The sequence below is a fragment of the Lactuca virosa genome, chromosome 8 (genome assembly GCF_052849685.1).
Source record: "Lactuca virosa cultivar CGN04683 chromosome 8, Lactuca_virosa_CGN04683_v6, whole genome shotgun sequence".
Lineage (NCBI taxonomy): Eukaryota > Viridiplantae > Streptophyta > Magnoliopsida > Asterales > Asteraceae > Lactuca > Lactuca virosa.
The window spans coordinates 264421798-264440682 of NC_136433.1; the positions used below are offsets into that span (position 1 = coordinate 264421798).

Below are 18885 nucleotides of genomic sequence, written 5' to 3' on the forward strand. Positions count from 1 at the left end.
CAATCTAATAAGCTATATATGAACTTTTTAAGTTAATGTAAAAAGAACGATGTAATATAGTAGACAAATATGACTTTCCACATTAAATCTAAACTTATTAAAAAAGTGTCCTCATTTATCCTCTCAAATTTTCACAAGTATGGTGTCATTTCTCAAATTTTTTATGGAGAAAAAAGCCATCGCCCAAGTCTTCAACTAACACCATTTGAATAATGCATGAATGAAAACTTCAAAGAAACTTAGAACAATAAACAATTTGGGATGGTTTCATACTCCCCCCTCCCATATCTTTCTATAAATATATGGTTTTACTAGGCCAAATCTCATAACCAATTATAAGTACTTTCTTGGAAAATAACTAGTTTTCTCAAGAAAAGGTGATGACTAAGGTGGCGACTATGAGAGGAACACTAATGGGGTTTGTTGCTATTGCAATGCTCTTGGAGTTGGCGATGGCGGTGGATCACACTGTTGGAGCTCCGAGTGGAGGGTGGGACGTGTCTACTAATTTGCAAACGTGGGCTTCATCCCAAACGTTTGTAGTAGGAGACAACTTAGGTAATAAATTCAAGTCTATATAACATCATTTACGTTTAGTGTGTGTTTATGTATGTGTGTGTTTTCTTTTGACTTAATAGAAATTTAAGCTTGTAAGCTATACATGAAAGTTTCTTTTTGATTTACTATAACAAAAGAAAAAAAACATCTAATAGAAAAAGTCCCAGACATGAGGCTTTCCCGATAAATCTTTTTGACCTTTTTAATAGACATGACTCATCTATCTTTCCGTTTCATTTCCCCATATAAGCTATCATTTTGTGAAATATTTTTAATTAGAAAATAAAAAAGAAACGATACTTTACATGTTTTTATGGCGTTTTTTTTTACATAACCAGACTCATGGGACATGAGATATGGTATATATATGAATTAAACTTCATGGTATGGACATGCATACACTCATATAGGTAGGCCATAGTAGGCTAACCCCAGGGCCAACTCAAGCCGATTTAAGGCTCCGAACAAAATAAGAAAAATAAGGCCCTTTTTTACCTTTATCTGCGACGATTTAATACCAAAAGTTTTTTATTTCTAAAATAATATAAATAGATACATAAAAATGGGCCCTGAAAATTTGGAGGCCCTGGGCCATCCATGCTGCCCTATCCTCTGATACGACCTGTTAGCCCCCTGTTACCATTCTAACGGTGGTCTTTGACTGTTGTAGTTTTCCAGTATGGATCTTCTCATGATGTGCTTGAAGTGACTAAGGCGGACTATGATTCTTGTTCATCGTCAAGCCCTATTTCCACCGCCATTACTAGCCCTACCACAATCCCACTTACAACCATCGTAAGCCGCTACTTTATATGTGGTAGAAGTAATCATTGTAGCCAAGGAATGAAGGTTGAGGTCACAACGGTGGCAGGAGCGCCGACACCACCACAAACCACCCCTCCTTCCACCCCAACCACGCCATCAAATGCTCCTCCGAGTGATTCACCACCACCACCACCTGTCACCGGTGGGACCATAAACCCTCCCACTCCCTCATCGGCCATGACACTAAAGATGACTGTTGGTTCTTTACTTGGATTTGGATTCTCCGTGATGATGTTACTATCCCTCTAAGGCTTTCTAGAAAATGCATTTGAGACAATTTGGTTGTGTTTTGTTCATTTTATAGTTTTGTCTATTATAGATCTTGTTGCTTTGTTTGATCTATTATATCAATATACTTACATTTATTTGTGTATTATAGCATTTTATTTTTATTTTTTTTCTATTATAACATTGTATTTTCATGTTAAACATTCGATGATATTACTATCCCTCTTAAAAATTTCTAGAAAATGCATTTTATTGCTTGTGTTAAAGTTTTTTGTTTTTTGTTTTTTTTTTGTTTTGTTTTTTTTTGTCTATGCTAGATCGTCTTGTTGTTGTTTGACCTATCATAGCAATGCACATATATTTATTTGTGCATTATTTTTATGTTCATTTCATTATATTTTCACTTTTTTTCTTGTCAAGTTATTGTACTTGGAAAATCACACTCTAATATAGCATTGACCTTTAAAAAATTTCTTATTAAAACATTATATTTAAAAAAAGATAGATATAGCAATGAAATTGCTTTGGATGACAATACAACCTACAATACCATAATAGGAAAAAATGAAAGTAAAAAGCTATAATATACAAATCAATAAAAGTAGGTTGCTATATTACATTTAACCGTTTTTATTATATAACAGTATATGTTTTGCTTGTCAAAGATTATGTTACAATCCCTCTAAGCATTTCTAGAAAACACATTCGACCATTGTTCTTTGTGTTGATTCTATACTTTTTGTACAAAAGATATCGTTGTCATTGTTTAATCTACCATTTGTAATAGGGCTAAATCAAAAAAGGTTCTTTCATCTATACGACATTGGAGTTTTATTTTTTTTATTATACATCTTAATTTCAATACTTTCTATACGACATTGGAGTTTTATTTTTTTTATTATATATATATATATATATATATATATATATATATATATATATATATATATATATATATATATATATATATATATATATTGTATTATGACATACATTGTCTTTAAAAAAATTTCTACCTACCTATAGCATTGTACTTCTATTTTATTTTTCCTAATTAATTATAACAATGAAAATTGCTTTGTATTTTGATTTTGATAATCAATATATTTGGTTAGCTTTCTATATACACTGTTGTAATTAATAGAAAGAAAAGAGAAAATGATGCTACAATAAACAAATAAATTAAAATACATTGATGTTTCTTACATCTAACCATTTCTAATATAACCAACCAATGACGATTCTTCTGCCAAATTTTATATTCTCTAAAACAATAAATAATATATATATTCGTATTCCATAGTCACAGTTATGATTTTATTTCCCAAATCAAACAGTAATTTAAATATATATTACATCAAGACAGCAAGAAGGGCGAATTCTATCGCCAATTCGTACACATTCTTCCTTCACAAACCTTTTCAAACCACACAAAAATTCAAGAACAATAACAAAGTGTATGATCATCATCATCATCATCGTCATCATTTTATAATACATAATCAAGATGGAAGAAAAAAAACAAACCAGAAAGGTCAGATGAATTACGCGACTGGAGGTCGAAGGACGTGATCCTGTGAGGTGTCGACCACCGAAGATGGCATGAACTGCCACATACCGACACTAGGGTAACCAACAAACGGCATCAATTTGTTTCCGGAAGCTTGCCCTTGGGCGGCAAATGCCGCCCGCATGGCGGTGTGATGTGTCAGATAGCCGCCAGGTTGACCGCTCATGGATTTGACTCGTTGTTCGAGCTTCTCTTTATCCGCTTTTAGCCTCTGCTTTTCATCACGGAGTTCGATCTTCTCAGCCTAATTAATCATTTTAAAACAAATTCAAAATAAGTCATTTAAGAATCACAAGTAGGAATTGGTTATACTGTGTTTGGAGTGTATTGGACTGGGACAGACGTCGATGAGACAATTTTTTGTCCCATCCAAAAAGATGGAACACGGTGGGACGTGGACTCGCTCTTGATCTCTCGTCTGTACAAAAAAGACGTAAATGCCCTTTTCATCCTCATCATTGAAAATATCCCTAGAAAGCTTGTCCCGTGTATCAAACACAACACAGGCTATGCCTGTGTTTGTTCCATCGGACTGGACAAGCTTTCTAGGGATATTTTCAATGATGAGGATGAAAAGGGCATTTACGTCTTTTTTGCACAGACGAGAGATCAAGAGCGAGTCCACGTCCCACCGTGTTCCATCTTTTTGGATGGGACAAAAAATTGTCTCATCGACGTCTGTCCCAGTCCAATACAGACGAAACACCAAACACAACGCAACCTATTTTATCTAGTCCTAATGAAACAATACTTATAATTTATAAAACACCTAAATAAGGGACCCACCTTTAATTCCTTAATTTTTTCCTGCAAATCAACATTTGACTCATTAAGCCTCTCCGTTTCATTTCGAAGCTGTGTTATCATTCGAATAGCATCGTTCAAGAGTGCAGTCTTATCCGTTTTCGGTGGCCTTCCAGGATCAAGAATCGAACCCAATTCCAAGAACCTTTTTCAAATGATTTTTAAATTATAATATTACAAAATTCAAAATTATAACCTGAAAATCTAATATTTCAAATGATTTTTAAATTATACCTCTCATTCATCCTATCTCTACGCAATTTCTCACGTCCTGCTTTCGACCCATAAACATTGCTGCAAGATTCAGACTTTAACCTGCATAAAGCATTGTATAGATGATGTTTAAAAAATATTTGAAAAATGAAGCAATTTGGGAAGAAAATAAATGAGGGAAATTTGTAAAAAGTTGGGAGTTATGTGTTGAGTTGTTTTTTGTTTTTTGTTTTTTTTTTCTACATTAAGTACAAAAGAATATATACCGTTTGCGTGATGCTGTCCCTTTAAAGCCTTCAAAATCGATAAATGAGCTTTCAATCTCAACGCTGTGTAAACAACCAATAGCAATCAATTTATGAATTTCAAACTAAATAATAATTGAAATCCAATTTCATTTTCATCAATTTACAAATTATAAGTTATAATCCTCTATCTTTTACTTTAATTTAGTCAGGTATGTTATATTCGAGTGTTTCTTTTGATTTAATACAGAAAGATTGACTTGACAACGAAAATCAAACTTTCACATCAAGTCCTAAATGTTCACAAAATTGCCTTCATTTATTATTATTATTATTATTATTATTATTATTATTATTATTATTTATTTCATTTGCACAAATTTTTTTGAAACATCATTCATAAATTTCAACTTTTTATATGAATTTGTGAAGTAAATTGCAAGAAAATTTCGTTATCATGTTAATTTATGTTGATGATAGAAACTTCAGTCAAGCAAAAGGACCAGATTGTGACACCTGATGAACAAAAGAACCATCACAGGATTCAATTCTCCTTTTTCAAAGTGATGTCTAAATCATATTATGTCTTTTAGTAAAAAAAATTTCAAAAATGTTTAGAATTTTTGCTAAAAATAACATCTACCTTGATTCATACACTCTAATTTGACCCAAATTCGTGTAACAACTAGTGTGAAATCATGAAATATTTACTCAGAAAAAAAAAACACACACGACTAACCTTACAGCAGGTACTGATGCTGAGCAGGTGATGGCCGGCGAAGGCCAGGTAAAACCAACGGCGGACGGTGGCGGAGCGGTGAAGTCAGCGGCGGAGATATCATCCATCAATCCATAATCGAAAAGCCAGTTAGGGTTTTCCTCCACTTGATCAATTTCCATGGTATGAAGAATCGATTGGTAATGTGATTTGGGAACGAATCAAAATGAAAGAAAAGGGGATGGAAATTATTGATTGGATAGGGGAATATGTTGATGATGGATGAACAGTAGAACAATGCAATTTTGTCATTATCAAAGTAAACGGTTTGTATGTGACGTATTGTGATAGCTGCTCGTAGCAGGAGAAACGAGGGAGACATGTCCTTTAAAAATGTTTGTTTGAGAGGATGCCAATTAGCTCATTAGCTGCGTCATTGCCCCAAGCGCAAAGATATCACAATAAAATAAAGGACATGTCTCAAATTGTTTGAGAGTATGCCAATAAAATATAGGACAAATGCCAAGAAAACCCTTGGATAAGTATTGACTAATTCTCCTATCATCTACCACGAATTTATGCATTTGTAACAAGAATCTAAGACAGTGCAACAATACACTGTTTAATTCCTAAAAATACACTGTTTAATTCCTAAAAAACACGATTTGCAAAACATCATGTTGATGTTGAACCAAGAAAAAAAGATAGATATTAGATATACGTGGGGGTTGAAACTCCAATTTGTGAGTTCATTAACCTGTCCGGATTTACTACTTTTCATCAAGTAGGTGAAGTGATAAAGGATCTAGAGTAGAACTAAAGCGTCAAGAAAGAGAAAACGGAGGAAACGTAAGCGTGTTTGTTTTAATTGCACGGAAGGTGGTTATTGTTGGATTAATGTTTAAGTCCATAACTATTTTGGTATGTACTTGACCCGATTATGAGCATGATCCTTTTGGGTTGCCTTCACCATAGCAATATGTAGGATGAATTAAGGAGAGAGAGGTTTAATTATGATTTATTAATATATTATGAGAATAATATATTAAAGGAGAAATCATATTGTTTAATTAATATTTGTCAAGATTTAATTAAGAATTAATTTAGTGGCTAAAAGAGATTAATTAAACTTAAGGGGACTGAATTTGTAATTATAAGATAATTGCAATTGCGCTATGGATCACCTAATAATATAGGTTGGACGAATTCTATGGGAAGCCCATAATGAATTCGTCCAAGGGATATTCTAAAGGAGTCCATGGGCTGTTTAGGGCCTAAGCAGTCAAATTAGGGTTTCCTAAGTGCAAAACCCTAATAGCCTAAGCATATAAGGAACCCTTAGGCACAAAAAACGTGGCTAACACTTGGATTAGGGTTTCCAGCTGTTTTTGGTGTCTACTCTCTCCTCATTCTTCATCCAGTTGTTTAGTGGTGTTTGTGACTCCATTAGAGGTGCAACACTTGAGGCACTAAGCTTTCTGAAGCCAAGGAATTGATTGTTATTGCTACATAACAATCAAAGGTATTCTCTAAACCCTAATTCAGATTATAATATGTTAGATCTAGGGTTTATAGCTTTGGATATTCAATTGCATGTTCATTAGACAAATTAGATCCAAAAGCTATTAGGGTTTGCATGTACACCATATGAATGATGTACTGCTCAAAACCCAACAGTGGTATCAGAGCCTAGGGTGTTCTTCTATTGTATTTGATGCAAAATTATGTTTTCAAAGCTGAAAAATTGTGAATTTCGAATCTGACCTGATTCACGTCGTAAACACAGTGTGTTCACCTCGTGAATTCAGTATGTCAGCAGATTTTCGAATTAAACTAGACTCATGTCGTGAACACAATGTGTTCACCTCGTGAATTCAGTCTGACAGCACAATTTCGAGATTTTTGCCTTAATGTTCTTAGGATAATTACCATAAATTGCTTTATTCAAATAAAAATAAGATTTTTTGTTATGGTAATTGATATCGTAATCAAATTAATGGATAATTGTCAAAATTAAGATAATTATTTGTTTTATTAGATAAAGATTGATTATTTGTAATTTTGATTTGAATTATCTTATGAAAAAATTTAGATAATTCAAATTATTTGATTAATTTAATTATTTGTAATTTGATCTAGATAATTTTGAAAAGTTTCAAAACTTGCCATCATGTTTTGGAATTTAAATTTTGATTAAAAGTTTAATTTTGAAATATTTAAATTCTAAACCCTAATGTTTTGGAAAAGTTCAAAACTTGCCCTCAAGTTTTGGAATTTAAAAGTTGATTAAAAGTTTAATTTTGAAATGTTAAATTCTAAAACCCTCGTATTTTGAAAAAGTTCAAATTACACGCTTATGGTTTTATTTATTAATTAAGGTGTATAATTAAAGGAGATTTTATAAACCCATAAAGTTTTGGTTTACATTTAATTAAATTAAAAGTATAATTTATTAAATTAGACCACCTAGTATTTTAAAAGTGTAAAATACACCCTATACTATATATAACATTAAAAGTCTAATATTATATATATATCTATGAGTAAACAGTCAGTCTTACCGTTAGTAGGCCTCATTCACGAAGCTGGTCTATAAGGGGTGTTTAAGGAAATTGCCTATAAAATGGCGATTGAATGGGTATCCACTCTTACCTACTGCACTCTTGACTAGTGGTGGGTCGTTAGCCGAACGGGTAGGATAGGACGAAACCTTCCATTATAAGTATAATGAAGTACAAAGTAACTACATGCTTTTACAAATTCCCAAATTCTAGTTACTTTAGGCAAAATGTGAAATTGTATGCTAATCCATGGAATTACACTTCGTACCCTTGTCAAACGTTAGTGGAGCGTGTGTGGTTAACCGACACACTAATTTGGGATTGACATTGGTGGCGAAGGGTGGCTCGATATTTATCATAGATCAATGGAGCGTGTGTGGCTAACCGACACATTGATTAGGTGATAGTAGCATTGAGTGCACCACGTAGATTCGTATGGTTATTCACACCTTGTTTGTGATCCTCGGCATCCCAGTCGCAAACTTGAAGGGCATAATCGAGATTAAACATGCCATTGAAAAGTTCAATGAATCTCAAAAGATCTAGGAGTTTCAATTCATTTAAAACTTAAACTTCTTTTTCGTTTTCATGGTGGAAATTGGTAAATCGTCATTTACCTACCTTCAAATATTCTGCAACTAGATTACGACATCCCTCTTCTAGGTTGTAAAATATTGTGTTGGGTCCTAGCCTTAATGTTTCATTTGGGTGTTACATAAAGGACTCTTATCAACTAACTTGAATTTTCTCCCGTTTTGTAGATGTCTAAATCTTACAATGGTCTTCCCAAGTCCCTTGGAACAAGCTTTCCAAATGAAGATGACGTTCCACGATATGATCAAGGAAATGAGAGTCATGCTTCACTTCCTCCACCTCCTCCAATTATTCTCCCTAACCCACAAGTTCAAAGGATTGAAAAGTTCAAGCTCACTCAAGCCCTATTGGCAAGTAAACACGAAGATGGGAAACCTGTGTGTGCACACGTCTCGGAGATAAAGTCACACATTGACAGGTTAAGGATGTTGGGTGTCGAGATTTCAGGTGAGTTGGCTGTTGACTGGCTTCTTCAGTCGCTTCCTGAATCATATAGTGAGTTCGTTAGAGAGTACTATATGATGGACCATGACGTGACCCTCATTGATTTGACCTATTTGCTTATAGCTGCTGAATCAGCAATGATTTGGCGTGCTGATCAAGAAAATTTATCTGGTGAATCAAACTCCCAAACTTCAATGGACATTGAAAATGGTTACATTGGAAATCCAGAAAAGGTAAATTATGAGATAGTTCCTTGTGCCATTTCAAAAGAGTCCATTTGCTTCTATTGCCAATAAAAGGGGCATTGGAGACGAAGCTGCCCTATTTACCTGAGAGATCTGAGAGATGGGAGAGTCAAAAGGTATGGGTCTACTTCAGGTAAAATCCATTAACTAACTCTATAAGTTCCTATTCTTTGATTCTTAATATGTGATGTGATAAGATTACATTTTGAAGTTTTGCAGGATCGAAGAAAAGAGAGGAAGCTTAAGGAAGAAGCGTGCTGAATCTGATCATGAAGAAATGGATTTCAATATCATGAATTCGAAGATCAGATTTTTGAGCTGCTACTCTAGAGTTAGGATAGATTGATAAGAAATATGTGATAGCATAGTTTTTCAGTTGAATTGCATTGTAAGGACAAATTTTTTCCGCAATAATATAAATTTTGATTTTGTCTTATTTATTTATCCTTGTAGTGGCATGTATGAAAAAATGATGTTTGAATATTTCTACTATTAGCAATAATGGATTTGATTCTTAATTATGTTATTTGTGGAAATGTCGAGAATTTGCCAAATAAAGGAAGATTCGCATCGCCCCAGTTTCAATTGGACAGAAACTTGGAATCATACAACTTGGTTGCGTGATGAATGAGAAACTTCATATTTGGAAATTAGACTAATTCTTTGGCAAAGTGTCTAGAGAAGGACTAGGAGATCGAGTACACTAGGTTGTGCGTTGATCAAGTCCAACACAAGAGTGATAAAGATATTCGTCATGATTTACTAAAGTTTAGTAAATATGGTTATACTTATAAGATTAAGTATAATTCTGAGATGATCGAAAGAGTTTCAATCAATAGCAGAATGAATAAGAAGAATCTAGTAGGCAGAAAGATAAAAGTTTCTCTATTCTGAGAAGAAGGGAGAGTAACTTTTATTGTGTTTTATGATAGGTCTTACTGATTAAGAACCATGTCTCAATTGATCCTCTAAGTGAGTCTTAGTGCAATTGCATGTCTAAGAAGAGGAATCGAGAATTGTAGAAATGGTTAAATCAAGAAGTCAATCATACTTCGTTCCAATATAAAGTCTTAAGAGTCATACTCCATGATTGTGACTTGAGTGACAAGTCTTAAGTAGGTTTATAACACTCGTCAAATGTGGAATTTGGAAAAGTTTTCTTATTCTTGCACATTTGAAATTGGTAAGTTGTGATGTCTTGGATAAGACAAAGACCAACCAGGACCAATTGTGTGAAGTGTTAAACTTGAAAAAAGGCTACACTAACTCTTGAATATTTGTTTGTCGAGAAATGTTTCTTGACAAGAGAATCTTATATGTCAAGGAGTCAGTGGGAGTCTTAATGGTCTTGAAAAGTTTCAAGAACAAACTAAGAGTAAACCTAGTTAATCATCACTAGCGCACGACTTGAGGTTTATAACCTATCGTGGTGACATTATTTTGTTTATGTGCCATTCCAATTAAGCTAAATATGTATGTGAGTTCTATGAGTTCTCATTTGAATGCATAAAGACAAAGCACCTTGATCAATGGAAAGTACATTGATATGTAGGGGTGAGTTGTTGAACAACTTGGAAGACATGGTGGGAATTCGTGCTACCATGAGGCAATAAATCAAAATTGAACAAGTTCAATCCATATGAGTTGGATTTGTCACAAACATTGTCTTATGATTGTTGTTATGACAAATTCACATGGATAGGAACACATACACTTTAAAAATCTATGTGTCATAAGGTTTCTCTCCTTCATGAAAATGATTGTGAGGAAACGCTTTCACTAAGAGAGATTTTGAGGAGATAGCGATTGTGTAAATTGCATTCTCAAATTCGATTATGATTACGACATCCCTTTTCATAGTTCGAATTGTGAGATTTGGCGATTAGTCTGAACGTTGGGGACTTAGTAATATGAGTTCTGAATTAGTTTAGACACACATGTGAGCTATCTAAGGAAAGGTGTATGAGTTTGAGAAGCTAAGATAAAGGCTTATCGAAGCACCTAGTATTAGAAATATGGACTGTGGAATTCAATAAGTATTGTTTTCTAGAAGTTTAAGTGTTTTCTGAATACATGTCAAAGCTAGTGGGAGCATAAGTGTTATGCTTGTATGGAAATAATCATTGTGTTAGTGGGATCATGATTATTATTTCAAGTATTGCAAGATAGCAATATTAATTATAGAAAACAAAGATTCACTTTGCCAAGTTGTAGGGGTTGAAAAGTTGTTTTTCTATAATCAAGGGAGATAATATTATACTTCATTTCAAATCTAAAGGCTTAGATTGTGGAATTTTAATCAAATTTAGTCAAATATATATGAATGTTGTGTTTGAATGGTTCAACATGAGAAAATTCTATATATGGAAAGGATAATTGCATTCTCAAAATTTGGTTATGATTACAGCATCCCTTTTCATAATCAAAATTGTGAGAACATGGCAATTAGAAATATTATAGCAGAAGACTGGTAAAGTATCACGTCTTCATGTAAGACATTATGAATCGTGTCTCATACGCTTCGGGTATAGGATCGATTGCTTATGCTATAATGTTTGATCATTCTAAAATTTTCCAAATGCTTAGCGCATTAAGAGGGAAAAGGGACTAGAACGGTTTTGACTAAAATACTTAAACAACTATCAAAGGACGATCTAAGGTTCGCCAAGGATTTGTTGCTTGTGAGTAGTTGGAAGTATAGTTTTGGATGGACCATATCGACATTATTATGAATAGATAAGATTCTATTAAGAATGAGTTGTCATATGTCAAATATGGAAATGTTTCCATATTGGGAGTTGGAAATTAAGAATTTATGTCAAGATTAGAAAATTTTATGCAAAAGGATGTTCAAAGGATTGTACTTTGAGTGAGAGACATCACATCTATAGAATTGTTTGTAACAATTTCTGATAGAGACCTTGTAATTTCATTGGCCAAGTCCTGGTGACTTTTGTGCTATGACTTTGCGAAAGGATCGTTGCATAAAATGTTAGAATCTAACATATTCTAGTAGTGGCGAGAACCTTGTGTTCTTACACTAACGATGAGGATTATGAATTGTGAAATGAGCATCATTGGAAAAGTTTTCAATTGATCTATTTCACAAAGCATGGACCATAGGAAACAAAGTGTGCATGCTTGGAGCATGGGACAATTATTGTTGTAATTCAAGTAATAAGTTGATTTTCTGAAACAGTAAGCAATGAATAATGAGTAATCAATATGGTGTTTAAATAAAAGTGTTTTATTTACGCTCAAAAGTTTTGGGGCCATATAGGATTAATATTATTATTGTGTTTCACTATGCATGTTTTGACTTCCAGAATAACTAGGTTATTCAAACATTCACAGTCGATCATACGTTGGAAGTAGGTATGAAGGAAGACTGTCATGAATCTGTTTGTAGATTGTCTAAAGTGTTTAGACATAGCACAAGTTTGCTATAGAGTTCATGAGTGCTTTGATAAGATTAAAGTATTGGATTAAACCCACGCTCACTTGAATCACTTCATGGATTTATCACGGGTGATTAGTGAGACGATAATATTGTATATTCTTCAAACCGAGACGTATGAGTTGTTATTTGCTGGTCAGTTGCACATTGATGATAAGTAAGCGCACCAGTAACTTGATGTTATAAAACTTATTGTTGTGTGTGATTTGACGAGTAAATGCAAGCGAGCATTTGAGTCAAAGTTTATCCATTCCTTTTACCCAAAGTGGGATAAAAGCTATATCTGTGGGCCCCTCGATGATTTTGTGATGACACCCTAAGCGCTTGGCCAAGCCGGGACTAAGTTGATGTGTTCAATTGTAGTCTGTTGTCAGTCATCATAAATCGGAAGTCGGGAAACAGTATAGAGAGAATGATCAAAATTCATGTCTTGTGTCTATACGATATCTTGAGAATGGAGGAATATATGATCCCTTATCTAAAGGACACACGTATCTGATAAGATCAGAGTTGACAGCGGCTTTTGAAAGCTACGATTGCTGATCAGGTTCTGAAGTTATGCAAAAGAGTTATTAGACTTATCCAAGTAGGAGACTGTTGGATTAGTATCTAAGTCCATAACTATTTTGGTATGTACTTGACCCGATTATGAGCATGGTCCTTTTTGGTTGCCTTCACCATAGCAATATGTAGGATGAATTAAGGAGAGAAAGGTTTAATTATGATTTATTAATATATTATGAGAATAATATACTAAAGGAGAAATCATATTGTTTAATTAATATTTGTCAAGATTTAATTAAGAATTAATTTAGTGGCTAAAAGAGATTAATTAAACTTAAGGGGACTGAATTTGTAATTATAAGATAATTGCAATTGGGCTATGGATCACCTAATAATATAGGTTGGACGAATTCTATGGGAAGCCCATAATGAATTCGTCCAAGGGATATTCTAAAGGGGTCCATGGGCTGCTTAGGGCCTAAGCAGTCAAATTAGGGTTTCCTAAGTGCAAAACCCTAATAGCCTAAGTATATAAGGAACCCTTAGGCACCAAAAACGTGGCTAACACTTGGATTAGGGTTTCCAGCCGTTTTTGGTGTCTACTCTCTCCTCCTTCTTCATCCAGTTGCTTAGTGGTGTTTGTGACTCCATTAGAGGTGCAACACTTGAGGCACTAAGCTTTCTGAAGCCAAGGAATTGATTGTTATTGCTACATAACAATCAAAAGTATTCTCTAAACCCTAATTCAGATTATAATATGTTAGATCTAGGGTTTATAGCTTTGGATATTGAATTGTATGTTCATTAGACAAACTAGATCCAAATGCTATTAGGGTTTGCATGTACACCATAGGAATGATGTACTGCTCAAAACCCAACAGTTATATCCGTCCAAACTGTCCGGAGATGAAAATAGGGTTCAAACAGGCAAAACACGAACGAGTCAAGACCTTTGTAGAGGATAAAAAGAACGATAGTGGCAAAGTGAAAGGTGTGCGGATCACGATGGATGAAGCGAAAGAGAAACCTGTTGTGGTGTTAGATACATCTACCTTGAACTCATTCTTGATACATGCATTATTTGATTCGGGTGCAACATTTTCTTTTGTGTTAGTTTCACTTGCTACTCAACTAGCTACGAATCTAACCCTGATGAGCCAAAGTATTGCTGTAGAATTAGCCAACCAGAATCATGTGTTAATCAGAGAGCATTTTCGTGAGTGTCGGTTAGAGATCAATGAGACCGATTCTTTTATTGATTTAAAATCGATTACTACCATACAGTTTGATATGATAGTAGGCATAGATTGGTTGACAACTAATAAAACACAAATAATTTGTAGCTCGATGTAATTAAAGCACCAGATGAATCTCAGATTACCGTGTGAAGTGAACAATGTCATGAAAGAATTTATGTGATCTCTGTCGAAAAAGCTTGAAATCATATTAAAAAAGGCGGGATGTTGTTTGTTGATTATGTGTCACATCCGGAGTCGAAGAAATAAGTCGTAACCGAAAAGGAAGTCGTAAGAGAATACCCAAATGTGTTTCTTGATGAATTTTCGGGAGTATCGTATGACAGGCAGATATAATTTGTTATCGATTTGGTGTCAGGAGTGAATCATATGGCTTGTTCACCTTACCGATTTGCACCGTTGGAAATGGAGAATTGATGACTCATTTGCATTTAGTTATTAAATCGCGGTTTTGTATGACCCAATTCGTCTTTGTGGGGTGCACATCTTTTGCTCATGAAAAAGAAATCCGACTCGATACATATATGTATTGAGTATCGAGAGTTGAATAAAACTATGATAAAGAATCGGTATCCTTTATCGAAAATCGATGATTCGTCCGACCAACTTCAAGGAGCGTCATTCTTTTCGAAAATTGATGAGACGTCCGAATACCATAGCTGAAACTGAAATGAGAGAGTCTGACATTTTTGAAAACAACCTTCCATTCCCATTACGACCATTATGAGTTTTTACTGATGTCGTTTGGATTGAGGAATGCTCGCGACCTTTATGAATTTGTTGAATAGAGTATGTCTTCCATTTTTGGATAAGTTTGTCATTGTGTTCATCGATGATATCCTTATCTATTTGAAAAATTTAGAAGAACATCGAATTTATTTACAACAAGTTTTGGAACTTATTTGAAATGAGAAATTATATGCCAATCTTTCAAAATGTGAGTTTTGATGATATAAGTCCAGTTTCCCGACAATGTTATTCACGAGGAAGGTGTTAAAGTCCATCTCACAAAAATCGAAGTAGTAATGCAATGGGAATCGCCAAAAATCCCTCAGAGACACGTAGTTTTTCGAGGTTGGCTGGTCATTATCATTGATTTGTTGAGAATTTTTCCAATACAGCGACACCAATCAAGTTGACACAAAAGACTGAGAAATTTGATTGGTCGATGGCATCAGAAACTGCGTTCAAGCGTCTTAAACAACCTCTATGTGAATCTATGGTATTAGCTTTGCTACAAGGCGGAGACAACTTTGCCATCTATAGTGATGCTTCACGAGTTTGTCTTGGGTGAGAGACCGGGTAATTGCTTTCGCATCACGACAGTTAATAACGGCGGAGCAGGCGTATCCGATTGACAACTTAGATCTTGTTGTGATGGTATTTCCACTAAAAATCTAAATACATTATCTTTGTTGGAAAGAGTGTCTAAGATCATTAACTATTCGTAATATTTCTAATAATAATAGGGTCCTTTTGGTTTTCCCTCAAGACTCAAATTAAGTAAAAAAAATAAAGAATGAATTAGTTTATTAATTATTATGGTTTAATAATTAATAAGAAACTAAATAGAAGACATTTTGGTAATTAATTAACAATTTAATTAATTAAGGGGTTAATTATCAATTAATCAATAGTTGATTAATCATGAATATTCCAAAAACCTTTATGGGATAGAGATAGACAAAATCACCCTCTTGGATAAGAGAGAGTTTCAAAATCACTCCGTCCCACATTTGTTGGAGTACAAAACATTGGAAGGGATCCAATGCTATAAATAGGGCATTATAGATTTCATTCTAGCTTTCCCATTGGCTTGAAGTTTTCGCCATCTTCTCCCTCCGTTCTAGTGGATGAACTCTTCTAGAGTTTGACCTCCTCCTATTTGTTTTTGATTCTACTCTTTTGAGTTCATTGGGTGTAAACCAAGCGAGTGATCCTGGTTTGGATCCTTTCATCCAAACAAGGTGGCACGCACAATGACGTAAGCTACAAGGTTATTAGATGCAAGAGAGGTATGTAGCTCTTCTTTTGTATTTTCAATTTTCATAGGGTAGCTGTAATTAGTATGAAACTTACATCCTAGGTTGCATGTACACTTAGGTATACCATAGATTGATTTTTTCACTACCTAGTTTAAAGTATATTTGATGCATAGAAAATCTAACAGCGGTATCAAAGCCATATGTTCATAATTACTAGCACCCTATTAATCCATTTGATTTGTTAAACTTGTTTGGAATTGGAAAAAGCAGCAAAAATTCGAAACTGAAAGAAACCTCTTAATCACAGGTGCGACGCGACCCACTGGATTAGGGTTTCTTGTTTCCTTTGAAATTTCAAAATGAAAGATTTTTCAAATGTGGATAATTATGTAATTTAAATTGTTTCAGATCTGGTATGAGATAATATTATTTAAATAGGATTATTTGAATTTGAATATTTTTATTATTTAAATAGTTATTAAATATTTAATATTGTTTATAATAGAGATTTATAAATTTTAATATTACCCCCTCAAAAATTGTATTATATTGCGTCCTCACAATTAATCAGAATTAATAATAGACAGTTAAATTTAAAGAGTTTTAATTTTACCCCTTATATATGTTAGAATTGTATCTACTATGTGTATAAAATATTACAACATGTGTCCTAACATGTTTTAAATATTGACATTTTCAGTCTTACCATGACTACGCTCACCCACTCTAATGTAGAGGTTTAAGGAGGTCTCTATGATTCATAATGAGGTCGGTTTTTAATATGCTTCGCGCTTACCTCCTTCACCGCCTTATTTCATTTTAAGAGTGGAGTTACCGAAAGGGTTTGATAACGATAATGGTCAATCTAAAAGTATTAAAAATACAAGCACAAAACAAAATCCCATTTTATTAATTAAATGTGAATCTTATGTTATCCATGAAAATTGCACATTCTCTTTATAACTTGTTGATGGAGCTCGTGTGGTTAACTGACACTTTAATTTGAGAGTATAAGTAGAGAATGACGTGGAACTCACGAATCTCAAGCACAACTTGATCCGGGTACCATACAAATTTGTATGGTTGACTCACCATATGTTTAGTGATCCGCGGCGACCCCATCATTGAATTTGATATGAACATAATATGAGACTATCATACCATTGATAGTAAATGAATCTCAAATATCTCGTAATTTTGTAATTATTGAAATTGGAAAAGGGTTTTGCGTACCTAAATAACTTTGTGGTGTGTTTACAACATCCCTTTACATATGATGAAGCAAAATATGGATCCCAGCCTTAATTATATAGCTTATTTAGGGTAAATATTCGTATGGATTATTGTATCAAACTAATTGGAGTCACACTTTTGTAGATGTCGATCCCAGCAAACAACAACAACAATCTTCCTCCTCCTCCTTCTCTTCCAACTCAAAACTCTAAAGATCTTTTCAAACCTACCCCTCCTAGTGTGAGGATTGAAACATTCGAAATCACACAATCTCTTTTGGAATGTATGCCCAAAGATGGGGAATCTATAAGTGTGCATTATGAAAACATACTTTGATAGATTGACTAACTAGGGTATTGAGATTTCAAAGAAGCAGAGCATTGATTGGATCCAGTTCTCTCATCCCGATTCATTTAATGAGTTCTTTATGAAATATAAATTGGACGATGCCAATATGATCCTCATGGAGTTTCATGGCTTGTTGACAACAACTGAAGTTAGCATACAAGAGACTATAAAGTCCACTAACACCATCTTGGTCATTGATCGTGGTCCTGCTAAATGGAAAAGGTCTTCTCCTCCTAAAGGAAAGGAAAAGGATAAGGTCGGACAGTTTGACCAAGGCCCTAAGAGAAAGGTCCAAACCGAGATAACTCCTACCACTTCTCCAAATGAGGTTATGTGTTTCTACTACCAAAGCAAAAGCCATAGGAAACATAGCTACCCTAAATACTTGGAGGATCTTAATAAAGGAAAAGTCAAGGTGGATGGCACCTCAAGTATGTTTATGATAGAACTCCATAACAAATCTACTTCTAATGCTTGGGTTCTTGATACATGATGTGGTACTCACATTTTCTCTGATATGCAAAGACTAAAGAAAAGTAGGAAGTTGAAGCATGGGGAACTCAAGCTAATTATGGGAAACATGCACAAGTCAGTTGTTACAATGATCGAGAACTAAGAGCTAATGCTTGGTGATGGTGTTTATCTTAGTTTATTGAATTGTTTCTTTTCGCCTGGTATGGCACATAACATTATTTCGTTTTATGCTCTATATAAGGATGGTTGTCGTTTTTCTTTTTATAGTGAACATGGTGACATTTTGGTTTATAAGAATGGTTCTTTTATTTTCAAATCTAGTCCTTGCAATTGTGTTTATGAGAACGTATTTTGCATAGGTAAACTTGATAAACTATTAATGAATGTTGGTTCTTCTAATAGTGAATTAGATAAATCGTTTTTGTGGTATTATCGTATTGGTCATATAAACAAGAAACAAATCACCAAGCTCCAATTGGATAGGATCTTGGAATCATTTGACCTAAAGTCAGATGACATATGATTTTTTTTACTTGGTAAGATGACAAATGCGCCATTGACAAGTCACTGTGAAAGTGGCAATGATTTATTGGACCTCATCCATACATATGTTTGTGGACCAT

At 34.0% G+C, this 18885-nt stretch overlaps 2 protein-coding genes across 2 annotated transcripts; one reads left to right on the plus strand and one right to left on the minus strand.

The window, feature by feature from the left end:
• Nucleotides 1-306: 306 nt before the first annotated feature.
• LOC145128620 (uclacyanin 1-like) lies at nt 307-1756 on the plus strand. Its single transcript, XM_079063436.1, has 2 exons — nt 307-558; nt 1229-1756. The coding sequence occupies exons 1-2, from the start codon at nt 381-383 to the stop codon at nt 1630-1632; spliced, it is 582 nt and encodes a 193-aa protein (XP_078919562.1). The 5' UTR covers nt 307-380; the 3' UTR covers nt 1633-1756.
• A 1150-nt stretch (nt 1757-2906) lies between these two features.
• On the minus strand, nt 2907-5472 carry LOC145133455 (transcription factor ILR3-like). The gene is made up of 5 exons (XM_079068395.1): nt 5183-5472; nt 4465-4527; nt 4220-4300; nt 3968-4130; nt 2907-3425 (listed from the first exon to the last, which is right to left on the minus strand). Exons 1-5 carry the CDS (start codon nt 5341-5343, stop codon nt 3156-3158), a joined length of 738 nt encoding a protein of 245 aa, XP_078924521.1. The 5' UTR covers nt 5344-5472; the 3' UTR covers nt 2907-3155.
• Nucleotides 5473-18885: the final 13413 nt, after the last annotated feature.

Excerpts from the sequence above, each read along its gene's own strand:
- LOC145128620 (XM_079063436.1), top strand. The coding sequence starts at position 381 with ATGACTAAGGTGGCGACTATGAGAGGAACACTAATGGGGTTTGTTGCT. Across the intron at positions 559-1,228 it reads TGTAGTAGGAGACAACTTAG|TTTTCCAGTATGGATCTTCT; the intron begins GTAATAAATTCA and ends TGACTGTTGTAG.
- LOC145133455 (XM_079068395.1), bottom strand. The coding sequence starts at position 5,343 with ATGGAAATTGATCAAGTGGAGGAAAACCCTAACTGGCTTTTCGATTAT. Across the intron at positions 4,131-4,219 it reads AGAGATAGGATGAATGAGAG|GTTCTTGGAATTGGGTTCGA; the intron begins GTATAATTTAAA and ends CATTTGAAAAAG. Across the intron at positions 3,426-3,967 it reads AAAAAATTAAGGAATTAAAG|GCTGAGAAGATCGAACTCCG; the intron begins GTGGGTCCCTTA and ends ATGATTAATTAG.